This window comes from Aquarana catesbeiana, linkage group LG03 (assembly GCF_042186555.1).
Source record: "Aquarana catesbeiana isolate 2022-GZ linkage group LG03, ASM4218655v1, whole genome shotgun sequence".
NCBI lineage: Eukaryota > Metazoa > Chordata > Amphibia > Anura > Ranidae > Aquarana > Aquarana catesbeiana.
This window is the reverse complement of record NC_133326.1, coordinates 101,775,483-101,794,865: the sequence shown is the minus strand read 5'-3', so window position 1 is coordinate 101,794,865 and position 19,383 is coordinate 101,775,483. Positions and strand designations below refer to the sequence as shown.

Sequence of the window (19,383 nt, the reverse complement as noted above, 5' to 3'; positions counted from 1 at the left end):
CAGCCCTGCTACAATTCAGTCATCTTATCTGCAGCCCAACTTTCCTCAAGAGATCAAAAACTGAATTTTCAAGTGTGCCCTGCATATCAATAGGAACACCTCTGCAGTAGGAATTTATATTGTGGCTTATATTTACCAAATATGGAGTTTGCTGTCATTTTATCTATACTCTGATCATCATATAACTTAGGCATTGTGGATACATTTTCACTCTGAATTTCTGATTTGGCAATTCCTGAAGCAACATCCTGGTTAGAAGACACGTTTGTATTTTGCAATTGTGACCAGTTACTCAGCAAAATACCTCTTCCCCTTGGCAAAGGTGTGGACTGCTAACGCCCAGGGGATAGCTGGACGATGTTCAGGCATGATGTCCATTCAGTTTCTAAAAATTTTTTTTTTTCAAACCTTTACATACAGTACAATTATTTCAAGCTTTGACTTCTTTGTTGCTGTTGCCATCAGCAACTTTTGGAGTCCTCTCTGATCATCTTGCACAGAATGATGAATCTGAGTCATGACACCAGAGTGTAACCCACTATTTTATGCATCAATCTGCAACAGATGTAGTCAATCCTCTCACAACCATTCAGTCACCAGTCAGACATTAGCAGCTACATATAAGTGGACTTAAAGTCATAAGACAGAGACACTCTGGAATTTCAGTTCTTTATTGTAGTGAAGTGCACTTGGCTGGTGCCCTGTAAGACAATAGGGAACACATTGCCACTGTCTGAATACTCAGACCAACAGCCACCTTTACAAACATTTTATATGCACTTACAAGCTATAGAATCTAGTACAGAACAATAAACATGCAGCGCTAATTAATAAAGAGATCTGCAATATCATCAGCTCCAGAGTGGTTTAAAAATGTGCAAACACCAAGAAAAAGTACATTCATTGTCCTCATAACGACTTCAAAGGTGGTGAGTGAAGTTAAACAAGCCGGAAAGGGTCCTCCGTCATCAGTGACCACACATAGCCACTTACCAGATGGCCATGTCCAAAAGCACATTAAACATCAGTAATCGGAGCCAAGTTCCAGGTAGAATTAATCATTCACTGCAGCTCACTTCCTCCAATAACAGGATACATTCACCACCAAAAAGGTATATGGATCTTCTAAGACAAACAGATCACAAAGGTAGCAAAAACCTCTTATAGTGTAGTATGCTCTAAAAACAATCTTTTTATTCAAAGTAATACACTTACATAAGTTAAAAGAAGACCATTGTGGTCACTGATGGTGGAGAACTCTTTCCAACTTGTTCGACTTCACTCACCACCTTTGGAGTCTTTGAACCTTTTCTTGATGTTTGCACATTTTTAACCCACTCTGGAGCTGATGATATTGCACTGTTTGACCCCTTTATTAATTAGCGCTGCACGTTTATTGTTCTATACCAGTGTGACTTTGTTGCCTACAAATTGCGCTAGCTGCTTGCATTTCATCCAGTTATAAATAGGGGGGATAAACCAAATTCAGAGCACAAAGAGGTAGCTTGGTAAAGACCATCATAACAAAAAGGCTTGTTTGGAGTATTTGAGCACTTGTTGAACAGCAGCTACAGGGGTGAGATACACGTATTTATACACTTAGCGCTAGTTGTCATTTATTATTTATTTTAAGTATGTAAAGTAATTTATAACCTGATTTGAAGATAAAAACAATAAAACCTAATGTTTTTCTATAATGCCTGATAAGTGAATTAGAACAGTCCCGATGCTCCCTTTTCAGTATATCTATTAACTCACTGCAGTTCCAAAATATTTGCGGAACATTCATATATACAAGTTTACTGTGTTACATATGGCAGTATTTTTTGTTAGAAAATAACTTAGAGCTCTGAAACATTTTATACTTTCTGAAAGCAGAGGCCCTGGAGAATAAAATGCTTGTTGTTGCAATTGATTATGTTGCACAATATTAGTGCAGCTGATAATCAAAAACACATTTTCAGGAAAAAAATACTTTAATGAATTTAAGTGTACACAAACACAATATAACACAAACTTTTTTTGTAAAATATGAAGATGATGTTACACCAAGTAAATAGATACCTATCATGCTATGCTTTAAAATTGCACATGCCCGCAAACTACAGTACATTAAATTATCCATAGGCGATGCTTTAAAAGCTTTTGTAGGTTACCAGTTTATAGTTAAACAGAAGGTATGACGCTAAAACTATTGCTCTCACTCTGCTTATTTGGTGCGTTCACTGTTTACATATGCATGTGGTGCCTACGTGCTCATTACCATTTGCACATGAACATCGGGACAAAGGCACTTTGCTTTTTTATTATTTATTATTTATTTATTTGTTTTACACCGTCTCTTTCCCTTTTTTTTTCTTTTTCTGGATCTACTTTATAGCTATAACAAAGGGTGAACTTCATCCCTTGTGATAGCATGGGCAGTGACAGGTACTCTGTACTGAGAGATCTGGGGTCTATTAGACCCTTGATCTTATCTCTGCCCTCAAAAGCATCTGATTAAAATGAGGTCAGTTTGATCAGATTCTTGCCTGACTGGTAAATTTTCCTAATTTTATGTAATTAGAAAATGTGTAAATCCTAATTGGGTGCTGTGTGAACCTTGTGTAATAACATTTACAAATACCCCTTTAGACGTTATATATTTTTTTCACATCATATTTTGAGTTTAATGGCTCTAGTTTACTGGCATTTAGAATGTCTTTCATTTTTTTTTCTTTTTTTTTCAAAGTGCAATTCTAATTTCAGGCACATGTTGCTCTTTCTGTCTTAGGAATCGGTTAGCAAACAATGATACTCACCTTACTACAGTATCATTGTGTGCTTTACTGCAGGATCCTGCAATCTTCCACCTAGCCAGACCAGTCAGTCCAAGCCACTCTGCATGCTGGTCTTTGCGTATTAGGGTTCATTGTCGCATGTTTTCAAAGTGCCTTGCAAGGGATTGCATTGTTTTTCAATGTGCTCCAAAAATCATGTCCAAGCACGGTTGCGTGTCAAAGTGTGCTTAAGTGCATTATGACGTGTCAGTGTGCATCATGATGCACAATCACACATCTTAATGCATACATTGTGATGCGTTTTGATGCCTTTTCTTTGATTTCAATGGAAAACACATCAAGTAAAAATACAAAGATGTTCATCTAGAGGTCCAACATTGTTACCACATGCAATAATTAATGTACAAAATAAATCTGTTTTTCTAAAAGAGCAATATCTGTTATATGATCTTTCCATAGAAGGACTTGAACCTTAAATGCTCCTCCAAACACTGAATAACATTATCATCTATATTTGGGTCAAATTTGTTTGCAAAAAAATGATGCTGCTGGAGCATCCAGTGCAGATCCCCAGTCCCATACACACATACACTTCTTCTGTGTTTCCCAGTGCATGCAGAATAAGGGGATCCTTTCTTAATGTCCCCTTCATGGCCTGCCCATTTCACCAACCTTGCTAGTGCATTCAAATCGGATGTGTCATATTTTCTGTGCTGGGGGACAGATCCAGGCATCCAGGGAACCCTGTGAAGTGTAGCCCAGAGGAACTCATCAGGACTGTAAGTGTCCTTTGCCCAGTCCATAAATTCTCTTGCAAAGTCTGTTTTAAACAAAGATTTCACAAATTCTCTGGTGACCACTATATATGCATTGCCACTGAATATAGGCACATTTAAGGGTGGTGGATTTTTCCTAACACCAGTCTTCGTAATGTAATCGGTAACATTATAGTGGTATTCCCATCTCACTTTCTTATGTTCAGGTGGTTGTTCAGACTCCATGTTATTTTTCCCCTTCAATAATTTTAAGGCTGTGACTATTTCAGCATTTGTCTTCAATGGGAAATCTGCTCCGCAGGTATTGATAAGGTATTTCCATTCTACAGTACTATTCAGTAGGTCTTCCATGCAGTTCAGATCAGCCTGGACACGTGACCATGAAGCATAGACTACCCTTTCCAACTTAGATGCAACAAACACATTGTCAAAGCAGGAAGCTATGGCTTGCACAGCCTGATGAAAAATGTCTGGAGATTTCCGATCTACATGCACACAGTAAATATTCTGGGGAGTATAAATTGATCTTAATAGTCTCTCAAACAACTCAATGTCCCCATGGATCACCATGGAGTAGGCGATGGGGTAATGTCTTTCTTCATTGCTCAGACTAAACAGAACATACTTCTTCAATTTTTTAAATGTTGCGCAGTCTTTGGTTTGGTTTATGTAGTCTGTATCATTGCTGATAACTTGTCTTTTTTTAATATCCAATTTGTCAAGCAAAGTCTGTTTTACTTCCTCCAAGTCACCTTCAATAATTTTAGTACAGTTCTTTCTGTCACTGACCGACAAGTTCAAAGCCATGTAGTAGTGATTCTGTAAATGCGCAATATGCTGATTCCTAGTTTGGATGGAGTTATTCAGGTCACAGTCCATGAGGGAATATTTTAAAACCATAATGAAGACAAATAAAATGCACCCAAAAACCAGGCATTGGTTTGCATTCAGTAGAGAGAACTTCATCCTAAAATAATTGCTCATTGTTAATAAAGTTAATATTTCCTCCAGGCTCTGTAACTTCATCACATCTTGCAACAAAAGACTGAGACAGCTTGTTAAGAGGCTTATGATACATGTGTAACTTCAAGATAACGCGATGAATTTTCCAACAAACAGGAGGCAGATGGTATTGTCTATTGTAAATAACCTGTACAGCCTGCTTCTCAGGTTTCAAGTCTTCATCGTATTTTATTTTCCAAGCCTTTCAGATCAGTGGTTGCTTTAGAAAATTAGGGGTTGATTAAATAAAGACAAATAGCCTGTTCTCTTTGCAAGGGACTCCCCTCCACCCAAAGCTTAGTGAATGAGGTGAAGCACTGCTGACCTCCATCATCTAATCATGTTGAAGCAATTTGTTTTTTTATTTTTATCCTACTTGCATGTGATTGGGTATTTTTTGCAAGTGAAACTTTGCCACACATTTATTTAGCTCTGGGGCAAATTCTCTTGCAAAGTGCATCTTCCTTTGCAATATGAACATGCTATTTGCCTGTGCAACACTGTGAAAAATTAGCATCTTAGAACTTCCTATTATTTTTCATTCGTTTAAAAAAAAAATTCTGAAAAAAAAAGAAAAATGAAACTACAGAAATGAAAGTGGTTCTAAAGGCTGAAGTTTTTTTTACCTTTATGTACTCTATGCATGAAGGTAGAAAAACCTTCAGTGTGCAGCTCCTCCCTCAGCCCCCCCCCCTTATAATTACCAAAGACCGATCTCAATCCAGTGAGGTGCATGAGAGCAGCGATCTCTCCCTCCTCATTTGCTGAGATGCAGCAGCAGGAGCCATTGGTGGGATGGGGTGGGGAGGGGCTGAGCCGTGCTCTTTGTGTCTTATGGACACAGAGAGCTGGCTCATGAGCGAGCATGCACAAGTGCACCTATAGCAAGTGACTTGCTATGGGGCACTCGGCAAGGGGGGGAGGGGAGGGGCCCAGAGTGCCAGCAGGGGAACCAAGAAGAGGAGGATCATGGCTGCTCTATGCAAAACGATTGAACAGAGCAGGTAAGTAAGACATATTTGTCATTTAAAAAAAAAAATCCCTTACAAATACTTTAAAGTGACAATTTGCAAATAGCAATTAAATACACAAAAAAGAAAAGCAAACACAAAACCAAAAATCACCAAATGAAATAAATCAAACCAACCTATATATACCAAGTGTTTGGTTCACTATATGGATATATGAGTCCCACTTTCTCTTAAAGATTCTAAATTATTGTGTGATGGGTTAGAGTGATCAAGACACAGACATGTTAATTTGGCACCATCATCCCTTAAGGAAAGAACAAAGAAGAAAACATATTGGAAGTATGTGTCAGGGCTGGGCTCAGCCCTTCCTTCTCTGAGCTGGCTGCTCAGCTGTTGGCTAATTGCCAGCTCCTATCTCTCCACAGTTACTTAGCTGTTGTTCATATCCTGCTCCTCAGTCCTGCCTACTTAAGCCGTCCAATCCAGAGGGTCTCTGCCTTCACCTTGGTCAACATCACAAGAAACATCTCCTGCGTTCCTGTTAAAAACTTGCTTTGCTGACATCCCTTCTGGCACCAGATCCTGCTTGCTTTTCCACTACTACTACTACTTTAACTTCTGGCTTGGCTGACTATCCGTTCTGGTTACTGAACTTTGGCTATTTTTTTACTACGTTTGTTCTTTTTACTTTTATTATTAAACAAGTGTGATTTAACTGTACTTCTGTCTCTGTCTGATTTCATGGTTTCTGACAGTATGAGACTTTATGGGTGCTTGTTACAATAATAACAATATATCACAACGGAATATGAAAAAATAAATGATTTTATTACAACAACATGAAAAAAGACAAAGACAATAATCACATAGAAAAAAAACCAAACGGGCCGTTTTCTCTATGCAGTCTATCCATATATATGTGCAATTTTCCACACATGTTTCGCCTTGTGGCTTCCTCAGGAACATGCGTAGACATTTTTCTATAATGAATAGATATGAATATATATATATTAGTTATACGAATCTCAGACTTGAAAAGATACATAAGATACATTAAACCAAGTACATATATATATACATACATGGGTGCATCCAAGAGGGGTGGCAGAAAGTTCTCAACCAGGAGGCTCTGGCTCCAATGCTTAGGAGATTCAGAAACCAGTCTTTAATGGGTGATATCAGAGGAAGTAATTAGACACCAAGGCCCTCCCGAGAAGAAACACTGACCAAGCCGAATCACCCACAGAGAGGAGTACCATTAATTGGCTTATGTACCATTGTAAAATCTATTGTTACCTATAAATGATTAAAACATAATGATATGACATAGAAATGCCTGTCATTAGAAAAATTTAATTAGCTCAAATTATTTGGACATCTCTTAGATAAACAAAAAATTAATGCTTTCTGTTAAATAAACGACTGGGAGCCTAAAGTGTCCAACAAAATGCAGCGGCAAATATGTGGCCATATCCAAAGTTAACCACTTCAATACCGTCATATGACGTCCGAGGATGGGATCTCCCATCCTGGGAGGGCGTCATATGACGTCCTCGGCTTCTCACCGCTTCTGCAGGCCCCCGGGGGCCCGCAGCACGGCGATCGGGGATGAGGTGTGTCCCTCAGACACAGCCCATCCCAAATCCGTGTAAAGAGCCAATAAAAAATGGCTCTTTACCACGTAAACGGCTGTGTCCAATCACAGCCGGTCACATGTACTACCCACGTGAACAGTGCTCGTGCATGCCCCCAGGGTGTGCACAGAGCTGCGATCGGGGACGAGGCTTGTCACCCTGACACAGCCCAACCCTGATCGCAGTAAAAAGCCAATGAAATTGGCTCTTTACCACGTGACCGGCTGTGTCCAATCACAGCCGGTCACAGAATGTCAACAAACCGCGGTAACGAGATGTTACCAGGTTCTCCTCCTCACACACTGATTGTGTGTGAGAAGGAGATTGCGGTAACATTTCGTTACCTCTTACAGTGTACACCAACCACACTGATTGCCCCCCCAATAAAGAGGACCTGTCACCAGCCATCAAAGTACCTGTCACAGTCCATCAAAGTACCTGTCACAGTTCATCTGATTACCCGAGTACCTGAGTACCTGTCGGAGTTCATCTGAGTACCCGAGTACCTGAGTACATGTCACAGCCCATCTGAGTATCCAAGTACCTGAGTACCTGTCACAGCCCATCTGAGTACCCGAGTACCTGAGTACCTGTCACAGTCCATCTGTGTACCCGAGTACCTATCACAGTTCATCTGAGTACCCGAGTACCTGTCACAGTTCATCTGAGTACCCGAGTACCTGAGTACCTGTCACAGTCCATCTGAGTACCTGAGTACCTGTCTCAGTACATCTGAGTACCCGAGTACCTGTCACAGTTCATCTAAGTACCTGAGTACCTGTCACAGTTCACCTGAGTACCCAAGTACCTGAGTACCTGTCACAGTCCATCTGAGAACCCAAGTACCTGTCACAGTTCATCTGAGTACACGAGTACCTGAGCACCTGTCACAGCCCATCTGAGTTACATAGTTACATAGTAGGTGAGGTTGAAAAAAGACACAAGTCCATCAGATCCAACCTATGTGTGTGATTATATGTCAGTATTACCTTGTATATCCCTGTATGTTGTGGTGATTCAGGTGCTTATCAAATAGTTTCTTGAAACTATCGATGCTTCCCGCTGAGACCACCGCCTGTGGAAGGGAATTGCACATCCTTGCCGCTCTTACAGTAAAGAACCCTCTACGTAGTTTAAGGTTAAACCTCTTTTCTTCTAATTTTAATGAGTGGCCACGAGTCTTGTTAAACTCCCTTCTGAGAAAAAGTTTTATCCCTATTGTGGGGTCACCAGTATGGTATTTGTATATTGAAATCATATCCCCTCTCAAGCGTCTCTTCTCCAGAGAGAATAAGTTCAGTGCTCGCAACCTTTCCTCATAACTAATATCCTCCAGACCCTTTATTAGCTTTGTTGCCCTTCTTTGTACTGGCTCCATTTCAAGTACATCCTTCCTGAGGACTGGTGCCCAGAACTGGACAGCATACTCCAGGTGTGGCCGGACCAGAGTCTTGTAGAGTGGGAGAATTATCGTTTTATTATAGTTGATCCCCTTTTTAATGCATGCCAATATCCTGTCTGCTTGGTTAGCAGCAGCTTGGCATTGCATGCAATTACTGAGCCCATCATCTACTTGGACCCCCAGGTCCTTTTCCATCCTAAATTCTCCCAGAGGTTCTCCCCCCAGTGTATAGATTGCATTCATATTTTTGCCACCCAAATGCATTATTTTACATTTTTCTACATTGAACCTCATTTGCCATGTAGTTGCCCACCCCATTAATTTGTTCCGATCTTTTTGCAAGGTTTCCACATCCTGCAGAGAAGTTATTGCCCTGCTTAGCTTAGTATTGTCCGCAAATACAGAGATTGAACTGTTTACCCCATTCTCTAGGTCGTTTATGAACAAATTAAATAGGATTGGTCCCAGCACAGAACCCTGAGGGACCCCACTACCTACCCCTGACCATTCCGAGTACTCCCCATTTATCACCACCTTCTGAACTCACCCTTGTAGCCAATTTTCAATCCTTGTACTCACCCTATGGTCCATGCCAATGGACCTTATTTTGTACAGTAAACGTTTATGGGGAACTGTGTCAAATGCTTTTGCAAAGTCCAGATACACCACGTCTACGGGCAGTGCCATATCTAAGGTATGGCAGATATGGCAAGTACCATGGGCGCCACCTGAAGGGGGCACTGGTGAGTGGCTGGGCAGCAAGGCACTTTCCAGGGCATACCTGCCAACAGTCAAGATTTTGCTAGGACATTCCTGGGCTGTGGTCATCCTGGGTAGTTTCCCGAAAAATAGTTTTTGTCCCAGACAAGGATGGACTGGACCAAGTTATCTGATTCCTCCCCACCTAAAAAAGATGAACCGCTCCAGCTCGTCATCACCTGGCGCCGCCCACACAGTATGCTGGGAGGGATGTAACAGCCAGCTACTAGCTAAAAAGATAGCAGGGGCTGCACAGTGTCCTAGCCAATCAGTGCCTGGGATACAGAAGACTCCACACTCACAGGTATCAGCTATCACATGACTGCTATTACATGACAAGAGAGTTGGCCGCCACCTGCTGCATGCTGCTGGTTCCCTCAGCCCTGATATGTCTATCTTCCGGAATACGCTCTCCGGGATGCACTGAAGGACACCATCATGCAGAAGAAAGGGTGAGCAATACAGGCTGACTGGAGGAGGGAGGAAGATCATAGAGGTGAGGACGAGGATGGAGCTCTGCTAGATAACGTATTAGCAGGAGAAGAAGGGAGATCATTACAGAGCTGATACCATCCTTCTTTCATCTCAGACTCTAACGACAACACCTTTAGGTTCATCTGAAAGATGTGTTACAAATGTTTTGACAGGGGCGCAGTTTCAGTGCTTGCCATAGGCACCATTTTCACTAAATACGCCTCTGTCTACGGGCCTTCCTTTATCTAGATGGCAACTCACCTCCTCATAGAAGGTTAATAGATTGGTTTGGCAAGAACGATTCTTCATTAATCCATGCTGATTACTGCTAATGATTAGGGATGAGCCGAACACCCCCCTGTTCGGTTTGCACCAGAACATGCGAACAGGAAAAAAGTTTGTTCGAACACGCCAACACCATTAAAGTCTATGGGACACGAACATGAATAATCAAAAGAGCTAATTTTAAAGGCTTATATGCAAGTTATTGTCATAAAAAGTGTTTGGGGACCTTGGTCCTGCCCCAGGGGACATGGATCAATGCAAAAAAAAGTTTTAAAAACGGCCGTTTTTTCAGGAGCAGTGATTTTAATAATGCTTAATGTCAAACAATAAAAGTGTAATATCCCTTTAAATTTCGTACCTGGGGGGTGTCTATAGTATGCCTGTAAAGGGGCGCATGTTTCCCGTGTTTAGAACAGTCTGACAGCAAAATGACATTTCAAAGGAAAAAAGACATTTAAAACTACGGTCCGACAATACACATAGAAGTTCATTGATAAAAACGGCATGGGAATTCCCCACAGGGGAACACCCCGAACCAAAATTAAAAAAAAAAAATGACGTGGGGGTCCCCCTAAATTCCATACCAGGCCCTTCAGGTCTGGTATGGATATTAAGGGGAACCCCGGACAAAATTAAAAAAAAAATGACGTGGGGATCCCCCTAAATTCCATACCAGACCCTTCAGGTCTGGTATGGATTTTAAGGGGAACCCCGTGCCAAAAAAACCCCAAAAAACGGCGTGGGGTCCCCCCAAAAATCCATACCAGACCTTTATCCGAGCACGCAACCTGACAGGCCACAGGAAAAGAGGGGGAGCGAGAGAGCGCCCCCCCTCCTGAACCGTACCAGGCCACATGCCCTCAACATTGGGAGGGTGCTTTGGGGTAGCCCCCCAAAACACCTTGTCCCCATGTTGATGAGGACAAGGGCCTCATCCCCACAACCCTGGCCGGTGGTTGTGGGGGTCTGTGGGCGGGGGGCTTATCGGAATCTGGAAGCCCCCTTTAACAAGGGGACCCCCAGATCCCGCCCCCCCGTGTGAAATAGTAAGGGGGTACAAAAGTACCCCTACCATTTCACTAAAAAACTGTCAAAGATGTTAAAAATGACAAGAGAGTTTTTGACAATTCCTTTATTTAAATGCTTCTTCTTTCTTCTTTCTTCTATCTTCCTTCATCTTCTTCTTCTTCTTCTGGTTCTTCTGGCTCTTCTGGTTCTTCCTCCGGCGTTCTCGTCCAGCATCTCCTCCGCGGCATCTTCTATCTTCTTCTCCTCGGGCCGCTCCGCACCCATGGCATGGGGGAGGCTCCCACTCTTCTCTTCATCTTCTTCTCTTCTTCATCTTCTTCTCTGCTTCATCCTCTTCTCTTCTTCTCTTCTTCATTTTCTTCTCCGGGCCGCTCCGCATCCATGCTGGCATGGTGGGAGACTCCCGCTGTGTGACGGCGTCTCCTCGTCTGACGGTTCTTAAATAACGGGGGCGGGGCCACCCGGTGACCCCGCCCCTCTCTGACGCACGGTGACTTGACGGGACTTCCCTGTGACGTCATGGGGAATGCCACAGGGAAGTCCCGTCATGTCCCGTGCGTCAGAGGGGGGCGGGGTCACCGGGTGGCCCCGCCCCCCGTTATTTAAGAACCGTCAGAAGAGGAGACGCCGTCACACAGCGGGAGCCTCCCTCCATGCCAGCATGGGTGCGGAGCGGCCCGGAGAAGAAGATGAAGAAGATAAGAGAAGAAAAGAAGAAGATGAAGAAGAAGATGAAGAAGAGAAGAAGATGAAGAGAAGAGCGGGAGCCTCCCCCCATGCCATGGGTGCGGAGCGGCCCGAGGAGAAGAAGATAGAAGACGCCGCGGAGGAGATGCTGGACGAGAACGCCGGAGGAAGTACCAGAAGAAGAAGAAGAAGAAGATGAAGGAAGATAGAAGAAAGAAGAAGCATTTAAATAAAGGAATTGTCAAAAACTGTCTCTTGTCATTTTTAACATTTTTGACAGTTTTTTAGTGAATTGGTAGGGGTGCTTTTGTACCCCCTTACCATTTCACACAGGGGGGCCTGGGATCTGGGGGTCCCCTTGTTAAAGGGGGCTTCCAGATTCCGATAAGCCCCCCACCCGCAGACCCCCACATCCACCGGCCAGGGTTGTGGGGATGAGGCCCTTGTCCTCATCAACATGGGGACAAGGTGTTTTGGGGGGCTACCCCAAAGCACCCTCCCAATGTTGAGGGCATGTGGCCTGGTACGGTTCAGGAGGGGGGGCGCTCTCTCGTTCCCCCCTATTTTCCTGTGGCCTGCCAAGTTGCATGCTCGGATAAGGGTCTGGTATGGATTTTTGGGGGGACCCCACGCCGTTTTTTTTTTTTTTTTGCGCGGGGTCCCCTTAAAATCTATACCAGACCTGAAGGGTCTGGTATGGAATTTAGGGGGACCCCCACGTCATTTTTTTTTTAAATTTTGATTCGGGGTTCCCCTGTGGGGAATTCCCATGCCGTTTTTATCAATGAACTTCTATGTGTATTGTCGGACCGGCAATACAATAGCCGCAGGTAGTTTTAAATGGCTTTTTTCCTTTGAAATGCCATTTTGCTGTCAGACTGTTCTAAACACGGGAAACATGCGCCCCTTTACAGGCATACTATAGACACTCCCCAGCTACGAAATTTAAAGGGATATTACACTTTTATTGTTTGACTTTAAGCATTATTAAAATCACTGCTCCTGAAAAAACGGCCCTTTTTAAAACTTTTTTTTGCATTGATCCAGGACCCAGGTCCCCAAACACTTTTTATGACAATAACTTGCATATAAGCCTTTAAAATTAGCACTTTTGATTTCTCCCATAGACTTTTAAAGGGTGTTCCGCGGCATTCGAATTTGCCGCGAACACCCCAAATTGTTCGCTGTTCGGCGAACTTACGAACAGCCAATGTTCGAGTCGAACTTGTGTTCGACTCGAACTTGAAGCTCATCCCTACTAATGATATATGGGTGGCACAGTTGTGTAGTGGATAGCACTTTCACCTAGCAGTAAGAAGGGTCGCTGGTTCGAATCCTAACTACGACACTAACTGCCTGGCATTTGCATATTCTCCCTGTGCCTGCGTCGGTTTCCTCCAGGTACTCCGGTTTCCTCCCACACTCCAAAGACATGCTGGTAGGTTAATTGGATCCTGTCTAAATTGTCCCTAGTATGTATGAATATGAGTTAGGGCTTTAGATTGTAAGCTCCTTGAGGGTAGGGACCGATGTGAATGTACAATGTATATGTAAAGCGCTGCATAAATTGATGGCGCTATATAAGTAAAATAAATAAATAAAATAAATGATACAGTTCTCGTTACTAAAATATTGTATATAGTCCCTTGGTGCTATGTTGGCTTTTCGCCAATCAGCTGGTACCATTCCAGTCAGTAGACGTAAAAATTAGGAACAATTACTTGACTGAGTTCCCTAAGTACCCTCGGGTGCAAGCCATCTGGTTCTGGTGATTTATTAATGTTAAGTTTCCCAAGTCTAATTGTAATGCTGTCCTCTGTTAACCATGGAGGTGCTTCCTGTGATGTGTCATGAGGATAAACACTGCAGTTTTGGTTACTGAAGCCCCCTGATTCCCTCGTGAAGACTGAGGAGAAGAATAAATTCAATACCTTCTCATACCCATCTCCCCATCCTTTGTAACCAGATGTCCTTCCTCATTCTTTATGGGGCCAATTTGGTCTGACCTCCCTTTTTTACTGTCTATATACTTAAAGAATTTCTTGGGATTTTTTTTGCTCTCCTCCGCTATGTGTCTTTCATGTTCTGTCTTAGCCGTCCTTGTTGCACCCTTACATTTCTTGTTACATTCTTTATAAATGCCAAAAATGGAAACAATCAGCGCAAACAAATTATAGTGAGAATATTGCAAGCTGAACACTAAGGGTTAACACCAAGCCCATATAACATTAAAAAAACACAAATTAAGTGCAGCGCAAATAGTATAGATAAAAGTCCATATCTAAGGGAACACAATTCTCCTGTAGTAAAATACTCCTTCTTATTATGGAAACACCACAAGATCTTCTTCACTTATATGCATATAGAATGCTTGCCAGATAGAAGGTCATAAGGGCATGGATTCCAAAATACTGGATATACACGGCTCGGATCCTTTCGTTGTCTTCACGGATTCCCCGCAGATGTCTCTCAAATGCAGCAAATGGACAAGTGGAGTCTGTGTTTTTTTTATCCTCTTGGGCCAAGTTTACATATATGTGACCGTGAGTTCGTTCCTGAGGTCCGGTGCATGTCTGTTCACTGGTTCAGGTGCAATTTAGGTCCATTGTTTCTTTTTCTCATTGCTGGCCATAAGTTCAGTGACTGTGCTCTCTGCCTCCGTTGTGCTGAAATCTCAGGCAGTATCACCCTTTCCAAATTCTCTTCTGTGGACTACAAAACAACACCCTTCATGTTATAGAGATGAGGAGAGAGTAAGCTGTAATGTAGTCTAAACTAGGGAGCAGCCTAGGATGATACAATGTAGTGAGAAAAAGTAGTCACCCTAGGACAGGAAAAGTTTGATTAACTAAAACTGGAGAGTGCAAAATCTGGCACAGCCCTTGCAAGGGCCCTTGAACATGAAGGGTGTTGTTTTGTAGTCCACAGAAGAGAATTTGGAAAGGGTGATACTGCCTGAGATTTCTGAGGCAGAGAGCACAGTCACTGAACTTATGGCCAGCAATGAGAAAAAGAAACAATGGACCTAAATTGCACCTGAACCAGTGAACAGACATTCACCGGACCTCAGGAACGAACCCACGGTCACATATATGTAAACTCGGCCCAAGAGGATAAAAAAAAACACAGACTCCACTTGTCCATTTGCTACATTTGAGAGACATCTGCCAGGAATCAGTGAAGACAACTAAAGGATCCGAGCCGTGTATATCCAGTATTTTGGAATCCATGCCCTTATGATCTTCTATCTGGTAAGCATTCTATATGCATATAAGTGAAGAAGATCTTGTGGTGTTTCCATAATAAGAAGGAGTATTTTACTACAGGAGAATTGTGTTCCCTTATATATGTACTTTTATCTATACTATTTGCGCTGCACTTAATTTGCATTCTTTATAAAGTCTGAATGCTGATGATGATCCCTCAACCTTGTATTTTTTGAAGGCCTTCTATTTTGCTTTTATATGCTTTTTTACATTGGAGTTAAGCCATCCAGGACTTTTGTTTGCTCTTTTAAATGTATTACCCAATGCGATGCATTGGCTAATGCCCTTATTTAATTTGCTCTTAAAGCAAACCCATCTCTCCTCCGTGTTCTTTTTTCCTAAGATTTTATCCCAATTTATGCTAGGAAGGCTCGTAGTGTAGGGAAGTTGGCTCTTTTGAAATTCAGTCTTTGTATTCCCCTATGTTTCCTATTTGTGTGATTTATACTGAAGCCAATTGACCTGTGATCGCTGTTACCTAAATTGCCCTGTATTTTCACATCCATGATCAGGTCTGTATTGTTGGTAATCAGTAGATCCAGTAACGCTTTATTTCTAGTTGGTCCGTCTACCATCTGACCCATAAAATTGTCCTGCAAGACATTTAGGAACTGGCGAGCCTTAGATGAATGTGCGGTTCCCTCCACCCAGTCTATGTCTGGATAGTTAAAATCCCCCATTATGATAACACTTCCCATCCTTGCTGCTAATCCAAATTGTGATAGGAGATCTGTCTCCCCTTCCTCCCTCAGGTTAGGGGGGCTATAGCATACTCCTAGTATTATTTTCCCCTTAGCTTCATCCCTTTGGAGCTCTACCCATAAGCATTCCACCTCCTCCCTAGCTCCCTTAGTGATGTTATCTCTCACATTCACTTGTACATTATTCTTGATATATAGGCATACCTCTCCCCCTTTTTTACCCTCTCTATCCTTGCAATAAAGGGTATACCTTTGAATGTTTGCCAGCCAATCATGAGAGCTGTTGAACCAGGTCTCTGAAATTCCCACAAAATCCAAATCCTCCTCGTACAACAGTATCTCTAGTTCAACTATCTTGTTCACCAGGCTCCTGGCATTGGTGAACATGCCACGTAGTTTAGTCCGGTTGCATATTATCCTCTTATTGGGTGTTCCAAGATTGCAACTAGGACTTGCTACTATACTTACCTTGGTTTTATGTGCTTTGGTCAACCTACCACTAATGCCCCCAATACTACCCTCTGGATTATGTTCAGCGCTGACTATCTCTACCTCTGGACCCTCCCCCCATCGCCTAGTTTAAAAACCCCTCTAACTTTTTGGCCATCTTCATTCCCAGCTGATCTGCACCCTTCTCATTTGAGTGCAGTCCGTCCCTTCTATAGTACTGGTTATCGAGTGAGAAGTCGGCCCAGTCCTCCAGGAACCCAAACCCCTCCTTACTACACCAGCTCTTCAGCCACTTGTTTACTTCCCTAATCTGCCTCTGCCTTTCTGGTGTGGCTTGATGTACCGGTAGTATTCCTGAAAATACTACCTTGGAGGTCCTTTTTCTTAATTTAGCTCCTAAGTCCCTAAAATCGTTCTTTAGGACACTCCATCTGCCTCTGAATTTGTCATTGGTGCCAACGTGCACCATGACAGCTGGGTCTTTCCCAGCCTCTCTCAGTAATCTGTCCACCAGATCCGTGATGTGCCGAACCCGAGCGCCCGGTAGACAACATACTGTTCGGCGCTTCAAGTCTTTGTTACAGATTGGCCTCTCTGTCCTAAGAATTGAGTCCCCCACCACCAGAATCTGTCTTTCCTTTCCCTTCGCTTCCCCCCCACTCTCACTGAAGGAGTTCTTCCCCCCGGCAGCTAGGAGAGTCCCTCAGCTCCATCAGTGCTGGTCCCTGACTGGTTTCACCAATGTCACTCAATGGAGCGTACTTATTGGGATTAGGGATGAGCCGAACACCCCCCGGTTCGGTTCGCACCAGAACCTGCGAACGGACAGAAAGTTTGCACGAACGTTAGAACCCCATTGACGTCTATGGGTCTCGAACGTTCGAAATCAAAAGTGCTAATTTTAAAGGCTAATTTTCATGGTATTGTCCTAAAAAGGGTTTGGGGACCCGGGTCCTGCCCCAGGGGAACATGTATCAATGCAAAAAAAACAGACGTTTTTTGGGAGCAGTGATTTTAATGATGCTTAAAGTAAAAAAAAAAAAGTGAAATATTCCTTTAAATATCGTATCTGGGGGGTGTCTATAGTATGCCTGTAAAGTGGCACATGTTTCCCGTGCTTAGAACAGTCCCTGCACAAAATGACATTTTTAAAGGAAAAAAAGTAATTTAAAACTGCTTGCAGCTTTAATGTAATGTCGAAAAATTGGGCCTTTGGTGGTGGTGGTGGTGGTGGCGTTGGTTCCACAACACTGTAAGTCCTCACAGTTAATTTTGGTGGGTGCAGAAACGGGCCCTGCTGTGAAATATTAGATCAAGAATTCTAATTACATGTCCCTGTTGAACAGGGGCTGAAAAATTGGGCTTTAGGCACTGGTGCTGGTGCCACAACACTGCAACCCCTCACAGATACTCTAGTTGGAACACAGGAACGAGCCCTGCTGCAAAAGAATTGCATCAAAAATTGTAATTACACGCCCCTGTTAAACAGGGGCTGAAAAATTGGGCCTTAGGCACTGGTGCTGGTGCCACAACACTGCAACCCCTCACAGATACTCTAGTTGGAACACAGGAACGAGCCCTGCTGCAAAGTATTGCATCAAAAATTGTAATTACACGCCCCTGTTAAACAGGGGCTGAAAAATTGGGCCTTAGGCACTGGTGCTGGTGCCACAACACTGCAACCCCTCACAGATACTCTAGATGGAACACAGGAACAAGCCCTGCTGCAAAGTATTGCATCAAAAATTGTAATTACACGCCCCTGTTAAACAGGGGCTGAAAAATTGGGCCTTAGGCACTGGTGCTGGTGCCACAACACTGCAACCCCTCACAGATACTCTAGTTGGAATGCAGGAACGAGCCCTGCTGCAAAGTATTGCATCAAAAATTGTAATTACATGCCCTTGTTAAACAGGGGCTTAAAAATTGGGCTTTAGGCACTGGTGGCGGCGCCCAGAACCAAAAATGTTCTTACAAGCTATCAGCATGATCATTGAGGAGGAAGAGGATAATTACTCAGCATAACAGGATAGTCACTCAGCACCAGCATAGGCAGTCTTTGAAGGGATCTGACATTTCAAAAAAAATGATTCGGTTACATCAGCATCAGGTGCTTGGTAGCTGGTGGTGATCCAAGACTGATTCATTTTTATGAAGGTCAGTCGATCGACCGAGTCGGTGGACAGACGTACCCTGTGATTGGTTACAAAGCCTCCAGCAGCACTGAATGTGCGTTCCGAAAGAACGCTGGATGCAGGACAAGCCAGTAGCTCTATTGCATACTGTGCAAGCTCTGGCCAGTAATCCTTCCTCAAGACCCAGTAACCCAGAGGATTTTCGGTGGGAAAGGTGTCCAAGTCAGATCTTGCCCCTAGGTATTCCTGCACCATGTAAAACAGATGCTGGCGATGGTTGCTGGAACCGATCATACCTTGGGGCTGCGGACTAAAAAATTGTCTGAATGCATCGGTCAGGCGGCCACCTTCTCCACCGCTCCTTCTTTGACCGACCGAAGCCTCAGCAACACATTGTCCAGAAACAGGAGTTTGTAACCTCCCAGTCTCTGGGAACGCATTGCACAGACCTTTCTGCAAGGCCTCCCAAAGATGTTTCATCCTCTGCTCCCTCTGCGATGGCAAGATAAGGTCCGCAACCTTACCCTTGTAACGTGGATCAAGGAGGGTTGCCAGCCAGCATTGGTCCTTCTCTTTGATACCACGAATACGAGGATCCTTACACAGGCTTTGCAGGATCAGGGAGGCCATGTAGTGTAGGTTTGCTGAGGCATTCGGTCCAGAGTCCTCTGAGTCACTAAGGACGACATGGTCCGCAGCCACCTCCTCCCAGCCATGTACAAGTCCATGTGTTTCTTGGGACTGATCCCTTAAAGACTGCTGCTGATGCTGAGTGCCAGGCTCCACCTCCATACTGACACAATCCTCCTCCTCCTCGTCCTCTTCCTGTGTGATCGGCGGGCACACAGGAACACTGTCTGGATAAAGGGGGCCTTGAGAGCTAAGGAAGTCCTCCTCTTCCTGCCTCTGTTCTGCCTCAAGTGCCCTGTCCATTATTCCACGCAGCGTGTGCTCCAACAGGTGGACAAGGGGGACAGTGTCACTGATGCATGCACTTTCACTGCTCACCATCCTCGTGGCCTCCTCAAATGG

The 19,383-nt window shown here is 43.5% G+C and overlaps 1 protein-coding gene across 1 annotated transcript; it reads right to left on the bottom strand.

Annotated features, from left to right (window-relative positions):
- Window positions 1–655: 655 nt before the first annotated feature.
- LOC141131519 (beta-1,3-galactosyl-O-glycosyl-glycoprotein beta-1,6-N-acetylglucosaminyltransferase 3-like) lies at window positions 656–4,631 on the bottom strand. The gene has a single exon (XM_073618881.1). It carries the CDS (start codon window positions 4,580–4,582, stop codon window positions 3,221–3,223), a length of 1,362 nt encoding a protein of 453 aa, XP_073474982.1. The 5' UTR covers window positions 4,583–4,631; the 3' UTR covers window positions 656–3,220.
- Between the last annotated feature and the right edge of the window lie 14,752 nt (window positions 4,632–19,383).

Coding starts and splice junctions, on each gene's coding strand:
- LOC141131519 (XM_073618881.1), bottom strand. CDS start 4,582: ATGAAGTTACAGAGCCTGGAGGAAATATTAACTTTATTAACAATGAGC.